At 54.9% G+C, this 21607-nt stretch overlaps 2 protein-coding genes across 3 annotated transcripts; one reads left to right on the top strand and one right to left on the bottom strand.

Moving 5' to 3' along the window:
• Positions 1 to 271: 271 nt before the first annotated feature.
• Ints11 (integrator complex subunit 11) lies at positions 272 to 13588 on the bottom strand. Its single transcript, XM_090336040.1, has 17 exons — positions 13453 to 13588; positions 8846 to 8943; positions 8331 to 8404; positions 5711 to 5939; positions 3755 to 3853; positions 3644 to 3678; positions 3235 to 3373; positions 2802 to 2866; positions 2263 to 2452; positions 2031 to 2114; positions 1641 to 1730; positions 1392 to 1554; positions 1202 to 1309; positions 1058 to 1119; positions 840 to 982; positions 619 to 748; positions 272 to 539 (listed from the first exon to the last, which is right to left on the bottom strand). Exons 1-17 carry the CDS (start codon positions 13478 to 13480, stop codon positions 474 to 476), a joined length of 1803 nt encoding a protein of 600 aa, XP_090192166.1. The 5' UTR covers positions 13481 to 13588; the 3' UTR covers positions 272 to 473.
• A 162-nt stretch (positions 13589 to 13750) lies between these two features.
• Cptp (ceramide-1-phosphate transfer protein) lies at positions 13751 to 19835 on the top strand. 2 transcript variants are annotated; one of them, XM_090336038.1, is made up of 3 exons: positions 13751 to 14354; positions 18084 to 18218; positions 18379 to 19835. In XM_090336038.1, the coding sequence occupies exons 2-3, from the start codon at positions 18097 to 18099 to the stop codon at positions 18899 to 18901; spliced, it is 645 nt and encodes a 214-aa protein (XP_090192164.1). In that variant the 5' UTR covers positions 13751 to 14354; positions 18084 to 18096; the 3' UTR covers positions 18902 to 19835. The 2 variants fall into 2 exon arrangements, with proteins under 2 accessions (XP_090192164.1, XP_090192165.1); XM_090336039.1 differs by lacking the exon at positions 13751 to 14354 and having other exon boundaries at positions 18130 to 18218; positions 18422 to 19835.
• Positions 19836 to 21607: the final 1772 nt, after the last annotated feature.

Here is a 21607-nt window from a genome sequence, read left to right as displayed (position 1 = left end):
AGGCTATTCTAGCCTCACCATTTTAGACCTTGTCAGATACTCACTGCCCTTGGTAAGGATTAAGTCCTATTGGCAAAGCTTAGCACCTCCGAGTGAGGCTGTGACCATTCTGCCCGCTTCCCTCTGGCCCTCATCTACACATCTGCCACCCTGGATGCCCCTTCCTGTTCCCGGGTGAGGAGGAGGAAGTATGTGATGACCTAAGTGGCTTCTTGTGCGTGCGGCGTTTCCAGGAATGCTCCCCTGCCCCATCATCTTCTGAGCTTGGAAATGAAAATAAAAGACAAGGCCCAAGAGGCCTATTTATTACTTCAGCCGGAAATGTTCTTTCAGGCTGACCCGTGGCTCTGTCCTTGTCCCTGGACTGCAGCTGTGGCCCATGCACAGGTCCATCCATCCAGGGCTCCTGGGTCCTGAAGTGGAAGCCCAGGCTCTCGTGGGGGGCAAAGGTGGCAGGCCTGAGTGGCCACACATCAGTTGGGGGCTTGGGGGAGGCCCTTCTTGAGAAGCGCTGTGAGGAAGCTCCCCAGCTCCTCATCCTGCAGGAAAGGAGGATAGATAGTCGCTCCACCACTGGGCAGTGCCAGGTGCCACGGGATGAGGCATCCCCCTCTTTACCTGGTAGGTCCAGGAGACGAGTAGCACCTTGGTGCCTGGGGCCTCAGAGTGGGCAGCGGCCTGGATGAGGATGGACTCTACTGTCACAGAGCCATCAGGGAGGTGCTGCACACAGTGGTCTTTCAGGGTACTGCGGGGAGGAAAAGTGCGACCCCCTGCATCACCCAGCCTGCCTTCACCTGGGGGGCGGGGGGAGGGGGCGGGTTAGGCCCAGGGTGCACCTCTTCAGGTGGCTGTAGACTCGAAGGGCTGTCTCCTGCTCTTTGCGGGTGTCCTGCAGGTGTACACGGCAGGTGAAGCGCAGCTGGTGCTCGGCCAGACCCAGCTCCTTGAGGGCCTGTTCTGAGGACACCAGCCGGAAATTCTGTGGGACCAGGGAGAGGGTGGGTCAGGGGGGAGAAGCAGGGTGACACCCCCCTCCCCCCGCCCATGCACTTACACTGTCCTTCATGATCAGAGTGCCATGTAAGAGCCGGGGCTTTTTGGCCTCAGGGAGCAGCCCTGGGTGGGAAGGGGGCAACACTGTTAAGACAGGCCATTAGACCCCGGCCACTCCTGCCCAGTGCCCCTCTGCCCCTCCTACCCTGAGCCATCTCCCGCTTCAGCAGCCCCAGGGAGATGCCCACAGGGATGTTAGGGCTAGTGGGCAGTGTCACTGTCTCGCCATTGGCTGGCATGTAGCAGCTGACTCCTAGAGGGAAAGGAATACAGAAAGAGTTGGTTCAAACTGCCAGCCCCAGCAGGCCGTGCCCACCTCCTCTCCAGCCACTTACGGAATTCCTGCTCAATCTTCTGTCTCAGGAACTCCATCTTCTTGGCCTCCCCATGTACCAGCAGCACATTCTGTGGCTCTGCCTGTCCCACCAGCTGCATGATGCCCTTGGCATCTGCATGGGCACTGAATGACATGTATTCCACTTGCATCTTCACCTCCAGCTGCAGCATCAGAGGTTTAGGCTCAACTTAGCACTAGCAGGGGCCTGGCAGGTCTGCCCCACCCAGGGAGAGAAGATGGGACTCACCACCTGCCGTCCCTCCATCTCCAGCTTGCGTTGCCCACTGAGGATCTTGTGACCTACCGTGCCCTGCACACAGTAGCCAGGCATGATGACCTATGGGAGAGGGGTGAGACTCAGCGGAGTGAAAGCGCCCCCTCCCCTCCACCCTTAGCATAGCAGGAATGTTCTCCTGTCTGAACCACTGGAGGCCAGGTATGGAGGGAGCACTCCTGCCTGACAGAGTCTGGACCATTAGGGGTTCAACATCACCAGCGACAGCAGTCCCAAAGCAGCTGTTGTGACTAGGGCAGGCCCCCTAGCCCTCTGGCTCCCAAGGCTGTGGGAGCTCACATACCCATCTCCACCCACCTCACGGGCCTCCCCTCCTGGGATCTTGGGGACCAGATTCCTTACCATATTTTTCTCATTTCCTGCCCACTTCCGGAAGATCTGCAGGGACTGGCCGGCGTGCAGCATTCCTGGAGTGGCAAATACAACCTGTGGAGAGATGTGGGGTCAGGGCAGTAGTCCCCTGGCCCGCACCCTGCCACCAGCCCCAGCCTGACCCACGACCTTCCACCCAGAGCTCTGAGCAGGGATCTTCACATGCCAGGCAAAAAGGAGGGAGCCCCCCCCAGGGCCTCACCATGGGACCTGGGTTGTCAGCAAATGCCCGATCGAAGGCCTTAATGTGTTTAAACTCGAACATGTTCCTCTGGACAAAAGTCTTCCTGATTTTCTGGTTGGTCCAGGTGATGAACAGCTTGTAGTAGTGGTTGGCTTTCTCCGTCAGGCCGGTGGAGAAGTAGATGGGAACCTTCAGGTTCATGCGTTCCCTGTGTGCCCACAGCCCAGTCAGCAGAGACTGAACCGCAAGACCCTACCAGCCCACCTGGAATATGGTCTCCACCCCCTCCATTTGTGTCCTGCACTGGGACTCACAGGGGGCCCAGAGCACTTATAAGGAAGCTCCATTGGATAGGTGACAGTATGACGTTGCAGCCTCCAGACACAAGGATGGACTGCTCTACTCAGCAAGGCAGTCAACAGGGCCACCACCACTGCACCCGGACTGTGGCTGCTGCACCCACTGGTGGCTAGTGGCAGCCTATCAGCTCTCCCATGCACACAAGCTGCCACCTCTTCTACTGCCCACCCAGGGAAGGGCCTTGAGCCAGCACCTACCAGAAGGTCTCCAGCAGGATGCAGAGCTCCTGTGCCCGGCCGAGTGCAAACACAGGAATCAGCACCTAAGGGCAGGTAAGGCTGACTCAAGCGGGAGCCTCTGGCTGTGCCACTCAACCCTGAACAACACAGGCAGCAGACTGCTCGCTGGCCACCTTTTGGGGTGGCAGCTACTACGGAGACTGTCTGCTGGTGAGTCTACGAGCCAGGGACAGCATCTGCTGAGAAGGCACGCCAGGCTTCCGCTGAGGTATGGTAGGCCACAATCCCTCCCCTGCCAGTCCTACTCTCAGACCCAAGAATACACTGGGGAAGCACAGGATCTGAGACACACAGGGCTGGCAAATCTCTGAGAAGTCCTTAGAGCCCCCGGCCACACACAGGCAGCCATGCCCAAGGTTGCCTGTGGCCAGAGTTGGCCTGCAGCTGCTACCTTTCCACCACGTTCCACAGTCTCATGGACCTTCTTTAGGAAATCTCGCTCTCGGCAGCGCTTGGAGTCCCGGATGGTTGTGGCGTATGTGGACTCTGTGATGAGCAGGTTTGGGCGGCACCTGTCAATCCACGCAGCCCTACAACAGAAGTGGGCACAGCCAGGCTGGACCACAGGACCAGGTCTAACGAAGTGGGCCCCGGGCCTGTTCAGTCATTCTAGAGGAGCCAGCAAGGGGAGTGGAGGCTTTCGCCTGGACCTGTGCCTGCAGCTGAGCTCTGAGGAAAGGAACTCTCTATACTGGATGGGAGACATCAAGTGTTAACTGCTCAGTGCCTACCACTGGCACACCCCCAGGTCTGCAGGCTTGAGGGGAGACCACACAGGATGAAAACAGAGGCCTACTTACCCCAAATGGCGGTCTGGGGTCATGTTATAATCACCCTGGCAAAGACAGAGATAATCAAGATAGCTTCTCCTTACTACCTGCTCTGCCCAAGCCTCAAGCCCTTCCACTGACCGTGTAGACCACAGACTCTGAGCCCACTTTGATCTGGAACATGGCTGCTCCCAGCACATGGCCTGCATAGTAGGCCTTGATTTCCAGTTCATCATCCACCTGCAGAGGAGAACATGCACTCAGACCTGCAGAACAGGCAAGATACAAACAAATCAGCAAAGCTAACCACCCATTCCTGTTTTCCATGTGCTGTTCAGGAGTCAACTAGAAGCAATCGCAGAAGGGAAGCAATGTGGACAGATCATCAGAGAGAAGACAAATGTCTAAGGTTCTAAAACCAGAGTTTCCAGATACAGCTTTAAGAAGCCCGTGAAAAGCCAGGCACCAGTGGCTCACACCTGTAATCCTACCTACTCAGGAGACTGATGTAGGAGGATAACAGTTCTAAGCCAGCCTGGGCAGAAAAGCCCATGAGCCTCTTATTGCCAATAAACTACTCAGAAAAAGCTAGAAGTAACATTGTGATCCAAATGGTAGAGTGCTAGCCTTAAGTACAAAGAGGCACAGGGACAGCACCCAAGCCCTGAGTTCCAGTCCCAGGACTGGCAAAAAAAAAAAAAAAAAGTGGCTGGGAGTTTGACCTAGTGGTAGAGTGCTTGCCTAGCATGCACAAAGACCCAGGTTCGATTCCTTGGTACTACATATATAGAAAAAAGCTGGAAGTGGTGCTGAGGCTCAAGTGGTAGAGTACTAACCTTGAGAAAACCCAAGGACAGTGCTCAGAAGAAGGAGGAGGGAGAAGAAGAAGAAGAGGAGGAGGAAGAGGAGGAAGCAGAGGAGGAGGAGGTGGAGGTGGCGGCAGCAGCGTAAAAAAACAGAAAATGATATAGCTAAACCCAAATTAATCTTACTAGATGCAGAATCTAATCATCAGATGGTAAATATACCAGCTAAAATGGATTTATCAGGTTGTAGCTATTCAGGAGGCTGAGATCTGAGAATTGTGGTCCAAGGCCAGGTGGAGCAGGAAAGTCTGTGAGACACATCTCCAATTAAATACCAGAAAAGTGGAAGTGAAGCTATGGCTCAAAGTGATAGTTTTGAGCAAAAGAACTTGAGACAGAGCCCAGGCCCTTGAGTTTAAGCCCCCAGGGCTTGAAAATAAATAATAAAGGTTAGAAGAAAAAAAGGGGGAGGGGAGATAGTATTATGAAAACCACAGGTGGGTGGGCAAGGCAATGGTGGCTCATGCCTATAATTCTAGCTACTTAGGAAGCTCAGACCTGAGAATTATGGTTTGAATCCAAATCAGACAAAGTCCACAAGAGTCTTATGTCCAATCATCTACCAAAAAAGCCAGAAATGGAGCTGTGGATCAAGTAGAATAACACTAGTATTAAGGAAAAAAGTTCAGTGAAAGTGTCCAGGCCCTGAGTTCAAGCCCCAGGACCAGCATACACACACATACACACACACACACACACACACACACGCCCCTATACATATACACACACATACACAAAGGTGGGTGGGATATGATTTAACTATATTGCCAGGAAAGTAGCCTTTAAGATTTTTAAAAGCATTATTTAGTGCAAGAGGATTATAAGTTTGTGTGTGTATAACACAAATTTCTGTGGGAAATTCACTTGTCATTTGCCTGTTTAAAATCCTTCACTTTCTCCTCAACCCTCACACCATATCCTAGGGTTTGCTTATCTTACCATCTGGTTCTGCCTTCCCACCCAACCAACACACACACCAAGCATGTGCTGGATCCCAGCTCGTTCAGTCAGCACAAGTGTAAAGCACAGGAAAGCACTGGTCTGGCCTTTCCAGCGCTGCCTATGCACAAAGGCAAGTAGCAGAAGCCTCATGTATGTGATGTTTACCTGCCCCTCCCATGAAAGCTCCCCTCAGATAAATGCCAAATGTGGGCTGGATTCATGCAACTGCCTACTGCCACCTCCTGGGGTGGGCCAAGCCCAAGGTCCCTAGGCCTCCTGGGACTCTGACCTGGACCGTCTGGTGCAGGTGGACAGCCACCACCTTTTTCATGCAGTCTTTGATCATCTGTGAAGTGAAGAAGTTGGCCTCGCCCTTCTTGTCCACGGCAATCTTGCGGTAGTCCTCCAGCAGGATGGGGCAGATGGCCTGGGTGGGGTGGGTCATATAGATGGGCCCGTCGTAGCCCACCATCTCACTGAAGTAAGGGAGCGCCCCACAGTGGTCCAGGTGGAAGTGGCTGAGGAGATATGGCACCAGTCAGAGGGGGAGCACTCTGGCCTCACCATCCCATAGCAGCTCTGGGCTCATCTATCACTTCCCTCATTCACAAAAGCCTACTATAGGTCAGAACTATCCTGGCTACCAAAAGGTCAGGAATAAGCGAAATATGACAACCACTACCTTCCCAAATGTACATTTAAGTGCCTATCAAGACCATGTGCAAATCAACAGTTAGAACCTGTATATCAGACAAACTCTAGTAGCTCACATTGATAATCCTAGCCACTCAGGAGGCTGATGGAGTGTGACAGTCCAAAGTCAGTCTGGACAGGAAAGTCCCTAAGATGCTTATCTATCATTACCCATTAGAAAGCTAGAAGTGGAGTTGTGGCTCAAGTAGTAAAGAACTAGCCTTGTGCACGAATAGCTCAGGAACAGAATCCAGGGCCTGAGTTCAAGCTCTAAGACAGGATGGATACCAGTGGCTTATGCCCATAATAATCATGCAGATAACTGAGATCTGAGGATCTCGGTTTCTAACAGCCAAATCCAAGACTCTTATCCTAATTAGCCAGCAAAAAGCTGCAACATAAAGTGACACTGTGGCTCAAGCCTTGAGCTGAAAAGTTCAGGGACAGCACCTAGGCCTCATGATCGACGAGAGAAAAAAAAAAAGCTGCAACAGTGCTATATGCCAGTGGCTCACACCTGTAATCCTAGCTACTCGGGAGGCTGAGATCTGAGGCTCAAAGTTCAAAGCCAGTCCAGGCACAAAAGGACCTGAGACTCTTATCTCCAATGAACCTCTAGAAAATGGGAAGTGGGGCTTGGCTCAAGGGTAAGGAAGAGCTCAGGGACAATGCCCAGGCCTAGGGATAGGGTGGTAGCCTTGAACTAAAGAGCTCAGGGACAGTGCCCAGGCCCAGAGTTCCAGCACCAGGATAAAAAAGAAACAGGAATTGTGGCTCAAGTGGTATAGCACCAGCCTTCAATGAAAAAGAAGACAGTGCTCAGGTTGTCAGTTCAAGCCCCACTATTAGCACACGTGTGTGTGTGTGTGTGTCTTCAACTGGAACTGAAGACAGTTTAAGTGGTACCACACCAGCTGTGAGCAAAAATCAAGCAAGAGTGTAAATCCCTTAATTCAAGCCCTAGTACAGGCACAAAACAAACAAAAATTAACATACCTGTACATGCTGATGGCTCATGCCTATAATCCTAGCTAGATTGAGGGTAAGATCAGAGGGTCAAGGTTCAAAGCCAGCCTGGGCTGTCAAATTAACCAACAAAGGGCTGGAGGCATGGCTTGAGTAGTAGAGTACCTGCCTAGTAAGTGTGAAAGCCCTGCATTCAAACCTACACACACACACACACACACACACACACACGCACGTTAATCAGCCAAAAGCTAGAACTGAAGACATGATTCAAGTAGTAGAGCAACAGCCATGATCAAAACAGCTGAGTGAGAGCTTAAGACTGAGTTCCCCCCAACAAACTCCCCCCGCCAACCTGAACGATGATACTTCCATGAATAAGGCAGCTAAGGAGAAGGACGGGATAGTGTGATGATGAGAGAGGGGTGCCGTTGTCTTCGGAGGTGGAGGACGCCCTTCTGAGAGCACCAAGGAGCTAGCACAACACCGGGAAAGGGGACAAGGGGCAACTATAGCACATGACCTCCGCATGCAGTCTGTGAGCCAGGCCCCGGATGAACTAAGGCCACAGGAGCCTCAACGGCTCTGGGCGCATTAGCCTAAACGACCCCTCTAGGGAAATGGGAAATGGTGGTTCGGTGAGGCTGAGCAGACTGTGTGTGCTGGTAGATGTTGCCTGTCTGGTTGAACACGAGGGTGGAACAGGAGGAGAGGAGATGAAGGGGCCTCCCCGTGTCCAGGCATGCCAGGCTGCCAGGCAGTCAGTGCCTTGACCAGGAATCTACAGCTTAGGGTCAGGGCAACTCACACGTCCATAGTGGCCAGAGGATAGCAAGCTTAACATTAGGGACAGGGGACAAGGAGGCCCAGGGTGAGGGCGAGAGGGGGAGGGGGAGGAGTGTGAACAGGGCTTGCTGCCAAGTGCAGGGAGAGGTCCAGGGAATGGATAGGACACAGGCGCAGCCTTGAGTTTGGCAGTTGAAGCAGATTGTCTTGGCACTGCTGGGGACAGTAGTCCTGACTTCCTAAAATACTTGCCAGGCTCTCGTCCACAACACTTGTGGGCACAGCCAGCAGGAATAACTGGCGTTGAGTGTGCCCTAGCTCCAAGGGACTCATGGCCCCTTGAGGAGACAGGGGCAGTGTGGGGATGCAGCCGTGATGAACTGGCTGCCAATACACCACAGTCGGCGGCCTCCAAAGGCAGGGTATGGGACAGGCTGCGAAGGCCCCGAAGGTTACAAGGCTACCTGATGATCACACAGTCCAGGAAGTCAGTCAGCCGGCCATTCTGGGTGATGTAGGAGAAGTCAGGAAAACGCCGCTGAGGAAAAGCCAGGACAGAGTCAGACACAGCAGGCTGCACGTGGGCTTCCAGGCAATAAGGCATGGGCAGCTGGTACCCCAGAGAAGAGTTCCAGGGAATCTGGGCCCTGCACTTCGGCGTTTGGATGACAACTGCTCACAGCCCCCTGGAAAGGGTGAGCTTGCTGGCTGAGGCACCCACTGACCTCACCTTCCAGTCAGCATTAAGCAAGAAGCCAAGCCCAGATCACAGGCTGGCTTAGCCTCGCCCCACTAGCTGAGTATGGCAGAAGCCTCTGTCCCCACCCTGCACGTATCCATAGCTGTTTAGGTATGCTTGCCACTGCCCACCTGCCTGGTCAATCCCTACTCCAATGCCCACAGGTCCTTCAAATGGCTAAAAGGAACAGACAGTAGTGGTCCCTCACTGCCCTTTCAACCACCCACCCAGAAGACTCACATCATCATTGAAGCCCATGTGCATCCCGCAGTCCAGCATGACATTCTTGCCAGCAATGGAGACCAAAATGCAGCTCCGGCCAACATCCTGGCCAGCCCCTGCTCAAAGGGAAGGACAGGTGAGAGGCACAGCCATGGCTCCGCTCCCACCACTTCTTGGCTTCCAGGCTGTGAGGGCAGAGCCCTCACTGAGCTGAGGAATCAGATGCTGGGGCGTCTCTGGGGACAGAGGTAAGGGCTTCCATTTACAGGCAAGGAAGGGACTCAAATGCCTGACCTCCTGGTGCTCTCCCCTCGCACATGGCTCACACTGCTCTGTGGCGTGTCACCACTGCTCTCCATGAGTTCAATCAGATTCCTCCTGGACCCTCGGCTAAGCTGCGGTCAATAAGGCCTCCTCCCTGGAACCCGATCCCCGTGGACAAGCAAGCCTCCTGGTGCACCGCATAAGGACATCACTGTGACCAGAAACTGGCCGCAGCTCAGGTGACTCAGGCGGAGAGGTGGGCGCCATGAACCTTGGGCACACTCAGCTGGCCCCAACCCCATTTTCCCTCCTGCTCTTTTTTCTGTGGTGTCCATGCTAGGGCTTGAACTCAGAGCCCAGCACCGCCTTTTCACTCAAGACTTGAGTCACAGTCCCACTTCCAGCTTTTTGTAAGAGTTTCAGACTTTCCTGCCCAGGCTAGCTTTGAACTTGAGTACCTAGGATTATAAGCATGAGCCACTGGCACTCAGCCCCTCTCACTCTTCTGAAATCCAAGCAGGCCAGCTAGCTGCTCTAGCCTGAGACTTCGCCCACGTGTGGTACACTCATGTGACCTTCTGTCACCTCCCTTGATTTGGGGGGTCAATTATCAACAGAGGTCTGAGGACAAGAAACGATCTGTTTTCCATGCCGAATCCTTCATACCTCTCTCTGCCAGCCACATGCACCATGAGCACATACCACAGTGACCAGCCATGCACAGGGCCCACTTAGCCTCAGGCAGCCAGGCACTGTGGGGATACCCAAAGGTTGTTCAGTAGGCCTGCCCCCTCCCAGCCACTGTCATGCACTCCCCTAGATAGGTAGGGTCATATTTGTCTCCTCCTTGCTACATTTGCATTCTACAGCCATGTTGCACCCCAAACCCCTACAAGTTTTTATTGAGAGAAGTACTTCTCCTTCACAAGTTAGAACCTAACATAAAGTGTCCACAGAAACAGGCTACCAAACAGTGGCCTAAGGCTTGGGGAAGTTTTATGTCTCATTTGGGGGAGAAGGTACTGGTACTGGGGCTCAAACTCATGGACTGACTGCTCTCCCTTATCACTTCCTAGCTCAAGGCTGGCATTCTACATTAGCCAAACCTCCACTTGCAGAAAAAAGCTGGTTCACTGGTGGTAAGAGTCTCAAGGGCTGCTGGGAACCAGTGGCTCACACCTGTAATCCTAGCTACTCTGGAGGCTGAGATACAAGGATCATCATTCAAGGCCAATGTGGGAAGGAAAAATCCATGAACCTCTTATCTCCAATTAACCACCAAAAAGCTAGAAGCAGAACTATGACTCAAGTTGAGCTAACCTCGAATCTTTGTTTTTCCAGTTGTGGGGCTTGAACTCAGGGCCTAGGTACTATCCTTGGGCACTTTTGCTCAAGTGTAGAGCACTCTACCACTTGAACCACAACACTACTTCCAGCTTTTTCTGTGTATATGGTACCGAGGAATGGAACCCAGGGTTTCAAGTATGCTAGGCAAGTACTCTATCCCTAGGCCACATTCCTGGCTCTAGCCTTGAGGGTTTTGTTTTGTTTTTGCCAGTTTTGGGGCTTGAACTCAGGACCTGAGCACTGGCCTGGGTTTCCTCAAGGCTAGAGCTCTACCACTTGAGCCATAGCACCACTTCCAGCTTTTTCTATAGATGTGGTACTAAGGATTCAAACCCGGGTCTTTGTGCATGCTAGGCAAGCACTCTACCAGCAGGCTATGCTCCTGACCCCTTAGCCTTGAGTTTTTAAAATAGCTCAGGTTCAGCACCCGGACCCTGAGTTCAGGCCCCAGGATTGGCACTAACAAAGAAGTCTCAAGGGCTTATTGAGATCATCAGTTCTCAGCCTCCAGAGTAGGTTGGATTACTGTTACAAGCCACCAATGCCCAGTTTTGTGGAGTTTTGTTTTGGGGGTTTGTGGTGGTTGTTGTTGTCATTAATCACAGGGTTTGAAGTCAGGGCCTGGGCACTGTCCCTGAGCTTCTTTTGTTCAAGGCTAATACTCTACCACTTTGAGCTACAGCACCACTTCTGGTTTTCTGCTGGTTAACTGGAGATTAAGAGTCTCCTAGACTTTTCTGCCCAGGCTTGCTTTAAATAGCAATTCTCAAGTCTCAGCCTCTTGAGTAGCTATGATTACAGACATCAGCCATCAGCAGCTAGCATTTTGTGGAGTTTTTGTTCTGTTGTGCCAGTATAGGGTTTTAACTCCAAGCCTGTGCTCTTGCCTTTTTCACTCTTTTGCTCACAGCTAACTCTACCACTTGAGCAGCAAGTCCAGACCTTTTCATACTTAATTAGAGATAAAGAGTATCCTGGATTTTTCTTTCTTTCCTTCTTTTTTTTTTGGGGGGGAGGGGTTGGGGGGAAGGTTGGTCATGGGACTTGAACTCTGGGCTTGGGTGCTGTCTCTGAGCTTTTCAGCTCAAGGCTACTGCCCTACCCTTGAGTCACAGCTCCACTTCCGGTTTTCTTTGGGGAGGGGGTGGTTAGAGATAAGAGTCACACGGACTTTAGTGCCTGGGCTGACTTTGAACCATGATCCTCAGATCTCAGTCTCCTGAGTAGCTAGGATTATAGGCATGAGCCATCACGCCCAGCTCAGATTTTTCTATTCCTGCTAGCTTCAACAGACAGCATTCCTCAAATCAAAGCCTCCTCAACAAGTGTGAGCCACTGACACCCAGGCCACAGTTGTTTTCCTAGATTCCAAAGTCCAGTTCTTAGGGAAGAGGACCAACAAAGAAGATGAACAAAGGTGAACACAGTCAAAGTACTTTACATTCATGAGTGAAAATAGAACAATGAAACTTGGGGGCTGGGAGTTTGGCCTAGTGGTAGAGTGCTTGCCTAGCATGCACGAAGACCCAGGTTCGATTCCTCGGTACCCCACATACATAGCAAAAAGCCAGAAGTGGTGCTGAGGCTCAAGTGGTAGAGCTCTAGCCTTGAGAAAGTCCAAGGACAGTGCTCAGGCCCTGAGCTCACGCCCAGGAATGGCAAAAAAAACAAACAATGCAACTGTCAAAAAGAAGTAGCAAGGAGTGGGCACAGGTAGCTAACTGAGATCTGAGATCTGAGGATCACCATTCAAAGTCAGCCAAGGCAGGAAAGTTCAGGAGACTCAGTCTCCAATTAACCACCAGAAAAATCAGACATGGTGCTGTGGCTCCAAGTGGCAGTACACTGGCCTTGAGTGAGCAGATGAGCTCAAGGACAGCGCCTAAGCCCTGAGTTCAAGCCCCATGACTGACAAAAAAAAAAAAAAGTTAAGCAGGAGATTGGCAGAGCTTGATGGGGTGCACTGTACATATGAACTTGTGTATGTACACATGTATGTCTGTCTGTATGAATGAATGAATGATGACAGAACTACAATGGCAGTCATTCTTCCCAAAGACCAGAGGACAAAACCTCAACAGACAACAAAGGACAGGACTCAGCAAAAAGCAGTAGAAGAGAGCCAGGAGCATGGCCTAGTGGTAGTGTTTTCCTAGCATGCACAAAGCCCTGGGTTCAATTCCTTGGTACTACATACAAAGAAAAAGCTGGAAGTGATGCTGTGGCTCAAGTAGTAGAGCGATAGCCTTGACAAAGCCCAAGGACAGTGCCCAAGCCCTGAGCTGAAGGCCCAATGCCCCCCCATCCCTCCCACACCCCCCTAAAAAGCAGAGGAAACAACCCTGTTCACACAGAGTTTACATCTTGGCTAGGTAAGCAATTAAACATACAGAGTGCACCCATGAATGTCACCATGGTGCAGAAAAGGGAACAAGGGTACCCCGAAAGTTCAGAACCCTATGGGAGAATTAACTTCTCACGGACATCAGGCGGGGAGCAGGGATGGGAGGCTGGATGCGCACACGCCCCGGGCCAGCATCACCTGGGAGACTCAGCATCGGGCCCGGAACATCCGAGCCGCCACGGTGCTCTCCACAGTACGGGAAGCAAAGCAGAGCCACCCAGGAAGCTTCTGGAACCCCAGATTCCAAGTGTCAAGGCTGCTGGGACGGTGAGTCTGCACTTTTATCTTTACAAAGGGCAAAGGGACCCGGCAGGGCGCGGGCCGAGCTGAGGGCCCACGTCGGTCACCTGAGTGCGTGGCGGCAGCGGTCGAGGCAGAGGGGTCTCGGGGCCCCGCTTCCTGCGCGGCCGCCCGAGCCCGGGGCCTCGGCTCCGGTTCCGGGCTCGGCATCCTCGAGGGGAGGCCTCTTCCCACCCCAGCAAAGCTCCCCGAAGCCCTGCGGGCGGCTCGGACCCGCGCCCCGGCGGACCCCGAGCGCCGGGCCACCGAGGGCGAGCGCTGGCGGAGAGGGGCGCCCGTCAGGCCGGGGCCCGCGGCGGCTGCGACTCACCCAACGGAGTGACTCTGATCTCAGGCATCGTCCGGGCGGCCGCCCTCGGCCTCCGTCCCCCCCGCGCTCCCGGACCTGCAGCGCGCCGCCGGCGGGGAGCCCACAAGCCGCGGCCGACAGCACTTCCGGCGGTCGCACCGGACAGACGCCGCAGGACGCGCCGCGGCGCACTGCGCAGGCGCGGCGGCGACCGCTGGCTTCCGCCGCGCTCGCCGGAAACGTGGGCGGGTACGCCGAGTCCTGATTGGACGGCAGGCAGCCAATCGGAGTGGCTCCGCGGCGGAGCCTGGGCTCCGGGCCGCGCCCGCGGCGCCTGCCCAACCGCAGGCCGCCGACGCCGGGCCCGGAGTGCTGACGTGAGACTGCCGGGACCCCGGCGCGGAACCTCGTCCGCCGTGGCCCCCGGTGGGTGGCCGGAGCCCGCGGCGAGGCCCTGGCCCCACGCCCGCCGAGCTGAGGCCCCGGTCCGCCCGCCCCGGTCCGCCCGCCCCGGTGCCCCCGCCCCGGTGCCCCCGCCCCGGTCCTGGCTCCGCCGCGCCCGCAGCCGCCGCTAGCCTCGTCCCAGGTGAGACTCGCAGAGCGCCGGGACGGCTCCCTGGACCGGGCCGCCCTCTCGGCTCGCAGCGCCGCGGTGGTCGCCCGCCGAGGGCCAGCCCGGCCTCCAGGCCGGGTCCCGGCTCCCCGCTCCGGGACTGGCAAGCCGCGGACTCCCGGCTAAACCGCTGCCTCGCCATACCACGGACAGCTCCGAAAGAATTGTGGCGGCTCTTAGTTGGCTGCCGACTGGGGTTGTGGGCAGAGAGACCGAGAAGGAACCGCAGAGACAGTCTGCTGGATGGGCAGCACGCAGGCTCTGAGAGCGGGTAGGGGCCATCTTCCTGAGACCCACACCTGAAGACCAGGTGAGCTGCTCCCCAGGGGCTCCGCCCAGTGACAGGCATGCGACCCAGCCCGCAGGACCTGCAGGGCCCCAGCACCCATTGGGCCCTACCATTGCTTTGGCAGCCTTGGTGTAGGCAGGCCATGCCAGCGAGTGCGGGTCATTGGCAGAGCTAAATGACTGAGTCATGGACCCAGGCGTCCTGAGCCTGAAGGTCTCTCAGCACAGCTCGAGAGGGAGGCTGCAGCAGGGCTCCAACCACCAAGAAGCACAAGGGTTCTCAGACCCGAGTCAGATGAGTGTTCATTCTGGACACAAGTGATGCGTAGCAAGTCCCCAAGGCCCACTGGAGAAGCACCAGGCTGAGACCCTGCGGATGCTAAAAAGGCAGGGACTGGGGAACTCAGAGGACCCACTTCAAATGTGAATGCCAGTGTGTTTGTAGGTCTCTGTCTTGGGCCACTTCCAAAATGTTGTCTCCAGCTAGTGGGAGGGCCTGTGACAGTTCAACCTTCCAGTCAGCATTATTCCCTTCCTGTCAGAATTACCCACTATCTTTGAACCCCTGTTTTGTTGTTGTTGTTTGTTGTTGTTGTCATCGTCATCAATTGTGGGTACCGCATACATAGAAAAAGTTGTGATCTCAGGGCCTGAGCGCTGACCTTGGACATTCTCAAGGTTAGAGCTCTACCATTTGAGCCACAGTGCCATTTCTGGCTTGTTCTGTGTATGTGGTACCAAGGAATTGAACCCAGGCTTCGTGCATGCTAGGCAAGCAGCTCCCGGCCTCCTCTGTGATGCTCAGAGACAGCATCCAGGTCCAGAGTTCAAGCCCCAGGACTGGCAAAAAAAAATACATACATACATATATATATATAGATATAGATATATAGATATATATATATATGAGTTCACAGACTTTTGTGCCCAGGCTGGCTCTGAATCATGATCCTCAGATCTCAGCCTCTGGAGTAGCTAGGATTACAGGCATGAGCCACTGGCATCTGTATGAATCCCTGTTTTTCTTCTAGTATGCATGACTCCCTCATCAGAATGTTGCCCTGACAGAGTGGGATATAAGTGGTACGAGCACTCAGGAGCCTGCCTAGGTCTTGGAGACATTGTTCCAGTGAGTGAGCCAGCAGGAACTTTAGGAAACACAAATAAGCAAGAAGTTGCAGCAATCACAGCCACTGCAAATGTTACAACTGCATAGTACCAGGTCAAGGACTGACCTGAATAACAGAGGGAGGGCCCATGCTAAAGTCTGTGGGTGCAGAATCTGCCAAGAGCAGAGCAGCTTTCTGGTTGGTGTCTGGTTTTGGGGAGGGAGCTCAGGTAAGGAGGAGATGGCTTCACTATGCACTCAGCTGACAGTTTCAGTACCCCAGCTATTTTTCTTTCTCTTTCTTTCTTTCTTTTTTTGTGAGTCATAGGGCTTGATCTCAGCCTGGGCACTGTCCCTGAGCTCTTTAGCTCAAGGCTACCACCCTACCCTTTGAGCCAAGCCCCACTTCCCATTTTCTAGAGGTTCATTGGAGATAAGAGTCTCGGGTCTTTTTGTGCTTGAGCTGGCTTTGAACCTTGATCCTCAGACCTCGGCCTCTTGAGTAGCTAGGACTACAGGTGTGAGCCACCGCGCCCAGCTTTACCCAAGCTATTTCTTGTGTGTGTGTGTGTGTGTGTGTGTGTGTGTGTGCATGCGTGTGTACATACATGTACTCAGGTGCACAAGAATGCCTGTTCTGGGGCTTGGCCTTTGCCTAAGTGCTGCTGTCCCTTTGCTTTTTCACTTGAGCCTGGTATTCTACCACTTGAGCTACCCTTCCAGTCCTGATTTTTTTTATGGTTGATTAGAGATAAAAGTCTCATATCCTGACATTTTGAACTGCAATCCTCAGATCAAGCTCTTGAGTAGCTAGGATTACAGGCATGAACCATCAGCGTCTGGATGGACCTCTCCCTAACCCTTCTCTTTCCTTCTCCCTCTCCCTCTCCCTCCTTCCCTCCCTCTCACTCCTGTTTTTTGTATTTTGTTTTGTTTTGTTTTTGCCAGTCCTGGGGCTTGGACTCAGGACGTGGACACTGTCCTTGAGCTTTCTCTACCAGTTGAGCCACAGCACCACTTCTGATCTTTTCTGTGTATGTGGTACCAAGGAATGGAACCCAGGTTTTTGTGCATGCTAGGCAATCACTCTACCACTAGGCCATGCTCCCAGTCCTTCTTTCCTTCTTTATTTGCCAGTACCAGGGATTTGAATCTAAAGCCCTGACCTTGCTCAGCTCATTTGTATATCTGTTTTGTACTGTTTGAGTCACACTTCTATCCCTGCTTTTTTTTTTTTTTTTGCCGGTCCTAGGCTTGGGCTCAGGGCCTGAGCACTGTCCCTGGATTTTTCTCAAGGCTAGGACTCTACCACTTGAGCCACAGTACCACTTCTGGCTTTTTGCTACGTATATAGTACCGAGGAATCGAGCCCAGGTCTTCGTGCATGCTAGGCAAGCACTCTACCACTAGGCCAAACTCCTGGCCCCTACCCCTGCTTTTTGTTGGTTATTCTGGGTCTTAGCCTACTGAATAGCTAGGGTTATAGCTCTGGGCCACTAGCACCCAGCTCCAGCTGTGTCTTTTGGATGTTCTTCCCCAACTTCTTGAGAAAATGAGCAACCTGACCCAGCAAGATGACCCATAAGTTCTGAGTAAAAAACTCTTTCAGGGCCGACCGGGAGTTTGGCCTAGTGGCAGAGTGCTTACCTAGCATGCACGAAGACCTGGGTTCGATTCCTTGGTAGCACATTATTGCTCCTCTCCGGGGCAGCAACACGGGAACGGGGAGGGACACACAGGGCCAGCCTGTAGTCCCCCGGGAGCCGAGCGAGATGGTAAGTGTCGAAGACCCAGCCCTCCCCCAATCACCAGGGAAGAAAAAACCACGCTGAGTCAGAAGCAGTGTTAACCATGAAAGCGCATCAGATCTCTCTGCTGATCTCTGCTGATCTCTGATGCTCTCTGATGCTCTCTGATGCTCTCTGATGCTCTCCTCCCTTTATTGCGTCAGACAATTAGTTACATACTGTTAGGGTAGGAGAAGGTGGGCACTGGGAAGCTAGCCAATAGGAAGAGGGCCTCTGTGCTACCACTAAGGGTCTGGGTGGGGCTTTCAGGTACTGGGCGGGACAGGTGCAGGAAAGCGCGCGAGACTTGAGCTGCTGCGAGACCCGCGAAACTGCGGGGGGCTCAATCAAGTCACGTACACAGAGATGCCTTAAGAGAGGTATGCAAGGAGTGAATGCCTAGCCAAAGCCCTTTAATTGCCACTGAGCCAGAATCAGGCCTCAGAGATGGAGGTCAGGCCCCAACACCACATACATAGAAAAATGCCAGAAGTGGTGTTTGGCTCAAGTGGTAGAGCTCTAACCTTGGGAAAACCCAAGGACAAAGCTCAGGCCCTGAGCCCAAGCCCAGGACTGGCAAAAAAACAAAACAACAACAACAAAAAAAAAGCTTTCAGCAGGTTGGGGCTGTGGCTCACGCCTGTCATCCTAGCCACTCAAGAGGCTGAAATCTGAGGATCAAGGTTCAAAGCCAGCCCGAGACTCTTATCTCCAATGAACCTCTGGATAACAGGAAGTGGAGCTTGGGCTCAAGGGTAGGGCAGTAGCCTTGAGCTGAAGAGCTCAGGGAGAGTGCCCAGGCCAAGTCCAAGCCCCATGACCGCCCGCCCCCCCCAAAAAAAAAAACCTGTTTCAGCTCATTTTGAAAGATGGAGGATTCGGAGTCGGAGTTCAACCTGAAAGTGGTCCTGGTCAGTTTTAAGCAGTGTCTGACAGAGGACGAGGAGGTGCTGCTAGACCAGTACATCAGCAGCTGGAAGGGCCTGGTCAGGTACGTGCCTGGGGGCGGCCTTCCTGCCAACTTCCCAGCCTGGGGCCCTTGCCACCCAGCCTTCCCTGCCTGCCTCAGCAGACGCGGGGTGCTGCACCTGGGACCGCTACAGGGAGGCTGCCAGGGTGCAGACGGCTTCTAGCTCCACCTCCTCTGACAGGTTTCTAAATAGCCTGGGCACCATCTTCTCCTTCATCTCCAAGGACGTGGTCTCAAAGCTGCAGATCATGGAGCAGCTGCTAAGCAGCCCGCAGCGCGAGCACTACACCTCCCTGCAGTCCATGGTGGCCTACGAGGTGGGGAACAAGCTGGTGGATCTGGAGCGGCGCTCCCGCTACCCCGACTCGGGCTGCCGGACCGTGCTGCGCCTGCACCGCGCTCTGCGCTGGCTGCAGCTGTTCCTGGAAAGGCTGCGCACCAGCCCCGAAGACGCGCGCACGGCCGTGCTCTGCACCGACTCCTACAACGCCTCCCTGGCTGCCTACCACCCCTGGATCGTGCGCCGGGCCGTCACTGTGGCCTTCTGCACCCTGCCCACACGCAAGGCCTTCCTCGAGGTCATGAACGTGGGGTCCCCCGAGCAGGCCGTTGAGATGCTGGGCGAGGCCCTGCCCTTCATTGAGCACGTGTACGATGTTTCCCAGAAGCTCTACGCTGAACACTCCCTGCTGGACCTGCCCTAGGGAGCCAGCCAGGCCCAGGGGTGGCCCTGCTCACAGCTGGGCAGAGGCAGCCTGGCCCCGTACAGTCCACAGCAGGGCTTGTTGAGTACCGCAGGCTCTGGCAGGAAAAGTGGTGGTCCCTGGGTCAGGACAAGCACAGGCGAGCTGTCCCTCTGGTCGGGGACAAAGTGCCTGGGCGCAGCTTCCACCTCAGCCTATGACACATGTTTTGAGCCAGGCTTCCCTGAGGTGTGGAGGGTGGAGGGAGGGGGGGGAGGAACATCCCAGGACATTGCCATGCGACGCCTGGGTCGGATCCCTGACGTGGTGTCAGGTCACAGGCCCCTGGCACTGCGAGGCTTGTCTCCTCTTCAGCCAAGTGCCCTGCCCGTGTATCTCCCTGTGCCCATCCCAGGCCTGGGACACCGCATTTGTCCAGGTGGCCTGCCCTGGGCCCAGGCGCCTCGGCCCCCCCGTACCACTATACCCCAGCAGGGTGAGCATCGTGGTGGGGGCCTCTGCTGCCTTTCTGCTGCCTCATTAGCATCTCTCCATGCTGAGCAGGCCAGATGCCCTCGTGTCCTTTGCAAGAGCAATAAGGAGCTAAATCCTTGACCATGGCTTTTCTGAAAGGTCCCAGAAGGGACCTGTCCTGCCTAGGACACTACCACCTCCTCTCCAGCCCCTGTGTGGCTTCTGCCCTGAGGGACACCACAGGCTCCTGTAGCGGTGCTGTTGCAGGCTACCTCAGCACAACCTAAGGCTCTACTATCCCTGGTCAGCCAGCCCTTGCCCTCCTCCGCCAACACCCAGTGAGACTGTGTCCTGTTTCTTCCCTGCCCCCTTGATGCCCACGAGATAGGCCCGGTGTTCCTGGCAGTCGTGGCCCTGGCCTAGCTGACAGATGGGCAGCTCAGCCATCCCCTGCGCCAGGAGCACGGGCTCGCCTTACTCTTCAGAGCCCAACCCAGGAGCACAGGGCTGCAGTGCGCAAAATGCAAGCGAGGGTACACCCATGCCTTCGAGACCTGTGATCCATGTGTCACTTCCCAGTGTGAATAAATGACCGTTAAGGACTGAATGACTGCCTGGGGTGGGGTTTCTGGTGTACTGGCAGGGCACATGACTGCCCAGGGAGGAATGTGGGGGTCCAGCGAGGTGGGCAGGGCCTAGCCCCAGGGGCAGGACTGGCACTCCTGGCTTCAGGGGGTCAGGGCAGGGTAAGCTGCGGGGAGAGGGGCATGCCTGGCCAGCTGCTGCTGCTGTGCACCTGACTTTAGCTTGGTCACCCCTCCATGAGATCCGAGTTACTCCATTTTGCAGATGAGAATACAAACCCCAGGGTGCTCCATCCAAGATGAGGCTGAGGCTGGCCCTGCCTGCTCTGCTCTGCTCTGCTCTGCTCTGGAGGACGGGATGGGCTGAGGCTGGCCCTGCCTGCTCTGCGCTGCTCTGGAGGACGGGATGGGCTGAGGCTGGCCCTGCCTGCTCTGCGCTGCTCTGGAGGACGGGATGGGCTGAGGCTGGCCCTGCTCTGGAGGAGACTCTTGGCAGCATCTTGGACAGGAAAGGAAGCAACTTTGGCAGGAGTCCTCTCTATTCCACTCTAAACTCAAGTCTTTTGGGACTGAGAACCCTGCCCACACAGGCCAGGAAGCAGTGAGGTGACGTTGGGTAAGACCCATGACTAGCGAAGACTGCCTGAGTGCAAGGCTGCAGTGCAGCTGTGTGTGCTGTCTGCGATTGAAGTGCTGGTGTTTGCACATGCGTTACGGGCTTCACTGGGTGGCGGGAAGGAGAGGGCCAGGACCCAGCTGAAGCTGAAACTAGACCCTAGCATGTAGAGAGTCTCATCCCAGCTGCAGGCTTGGTAACAGTGTGGTGCCCCGGGGTGCCTGGCAGCTTGTGGGTCATCCGGATCTCCACAGTGAGAACAGTGGTGGCTGCTCCTAGCTGGGCCCACGCAGCTGGACACTCACTGTGTCGGTGCAGGCTTCTCCCCCAGACCTGCGCCTGAGAGGCAGACTTGAAGGAAAGGCTGGGGTGGGGGGAACTATCCACCCTTCCCCGTCTGGGCACACACCTGCGCGGCTAGTGGCACCAGCCCGTTCATTTGGTTATAGCACTTCCTCCCTTGTTTGCATGGGCCCCTCCTTAAGGGCCAGCTGGGAGCTGTCTCCAGAGGGGCCTCCTGCCGAGGTGGTGATGCCTGGGCAGGAGTTAGTGGAGTAGGCACAGCTGGCCACTGGTTGACATGCCTTCTGGGCATCAGACCTTTGGCCAAGGAATGTCTGGGGCCCAGGGAAGCCTGGAAGGCCACAGCCACCACTCAGTGGTGACCCTACCTACCCAGGCTATAGAGCAGAGGCCCGACTGCCTGTCCAGTCCCGGCTGGCCGGTGGGTCTGGAGCAGGTATCCTCACAATCACCTGAGTACTGCCAGCACCGCCTTGAACTGAGAGCCAGACCCTTCCCAGAGCTGGAGAGAGAAGGGACTTCTGTGCCTGTGAGAAGCCCCTACGACACTACTGCCTCGTGCGGACAGCTGAGACCCACACACAGCCCAGGACACCTCTCTGTCCTCCTCTCTGCCCTTTTCCAGTCTGCCATGCTGCTTTGAGGATAGGAGCTGCCGAGGAGCTTGGCCACGGGCTTGTGTCAAAATCAGTCCGCAGCCACTCCACGCCTGCCCGCTGGATTGCTGTTGACGGGGGGCCTCACATGGTA

Source organism: Megascapheus bottae, chromosome 6, assembly GCF_031878675.1.
Source record: "Megascapheus bottae isolate mThoBot1 chromosome 6, mThoBot2.hap1, whole genome shotgun sequence".
In the NCBI taxonomy this organism is placed as follows: domain Eukaryota; kingdom Metazoa; phylum Chordata; class Mammalia; order Rodentia; family Geomyidae; genus Megascapheus; species Megascapheus bottae.
The sequence above is the reverse complement of the archived record's forward strand: the minus strand, read 5'-3'. Positions and strand labels throughout refer to the sequence as shown.

What these genes read in the sequence shown, in the direction of transcription:
- Ints11 (XM_090336040.1), bottom strand. Translation starts at nt 13,480, where the DNA reads ATGCCTGAGATCAGAGTCACTCCGTTGG. An exon ending in GATCAGAGTCACTCCGTTGG is followed by an intron (nt 8,944 to 13,452) that starts GTGAGTCGCAGC and finishes CCCTTTGAGCAG; the next exon opens with GGGCTGGCCAGGATGTTGGC. An exon ending in TCGTCTCCTGGACCTACCAG is followed by an intron (nt 540 to 618) that starts GTAAAGAGGGGG and finishes CCTTTCCTGCAG; the next exon opens with GATGAGGAGCTGGGGAGCTT.
- Cptp (XM_090336038.1), top strand. Translation starts at nt 18,097, where the DNA reads ATGGAGGATTCGGAGTCGGAGTTCAACCTGAAAGTGGTCCTGGTCAGT. An exon ending in AGCTGGAAGGGCCTGGTCAG is followed by an intron (nt 18,219 to 18,378) that starts GTACGTGCCTGG and finishes CTCCTCTGACAG; the next exon opens with GTTTCTAAATAGCCTGGGCA.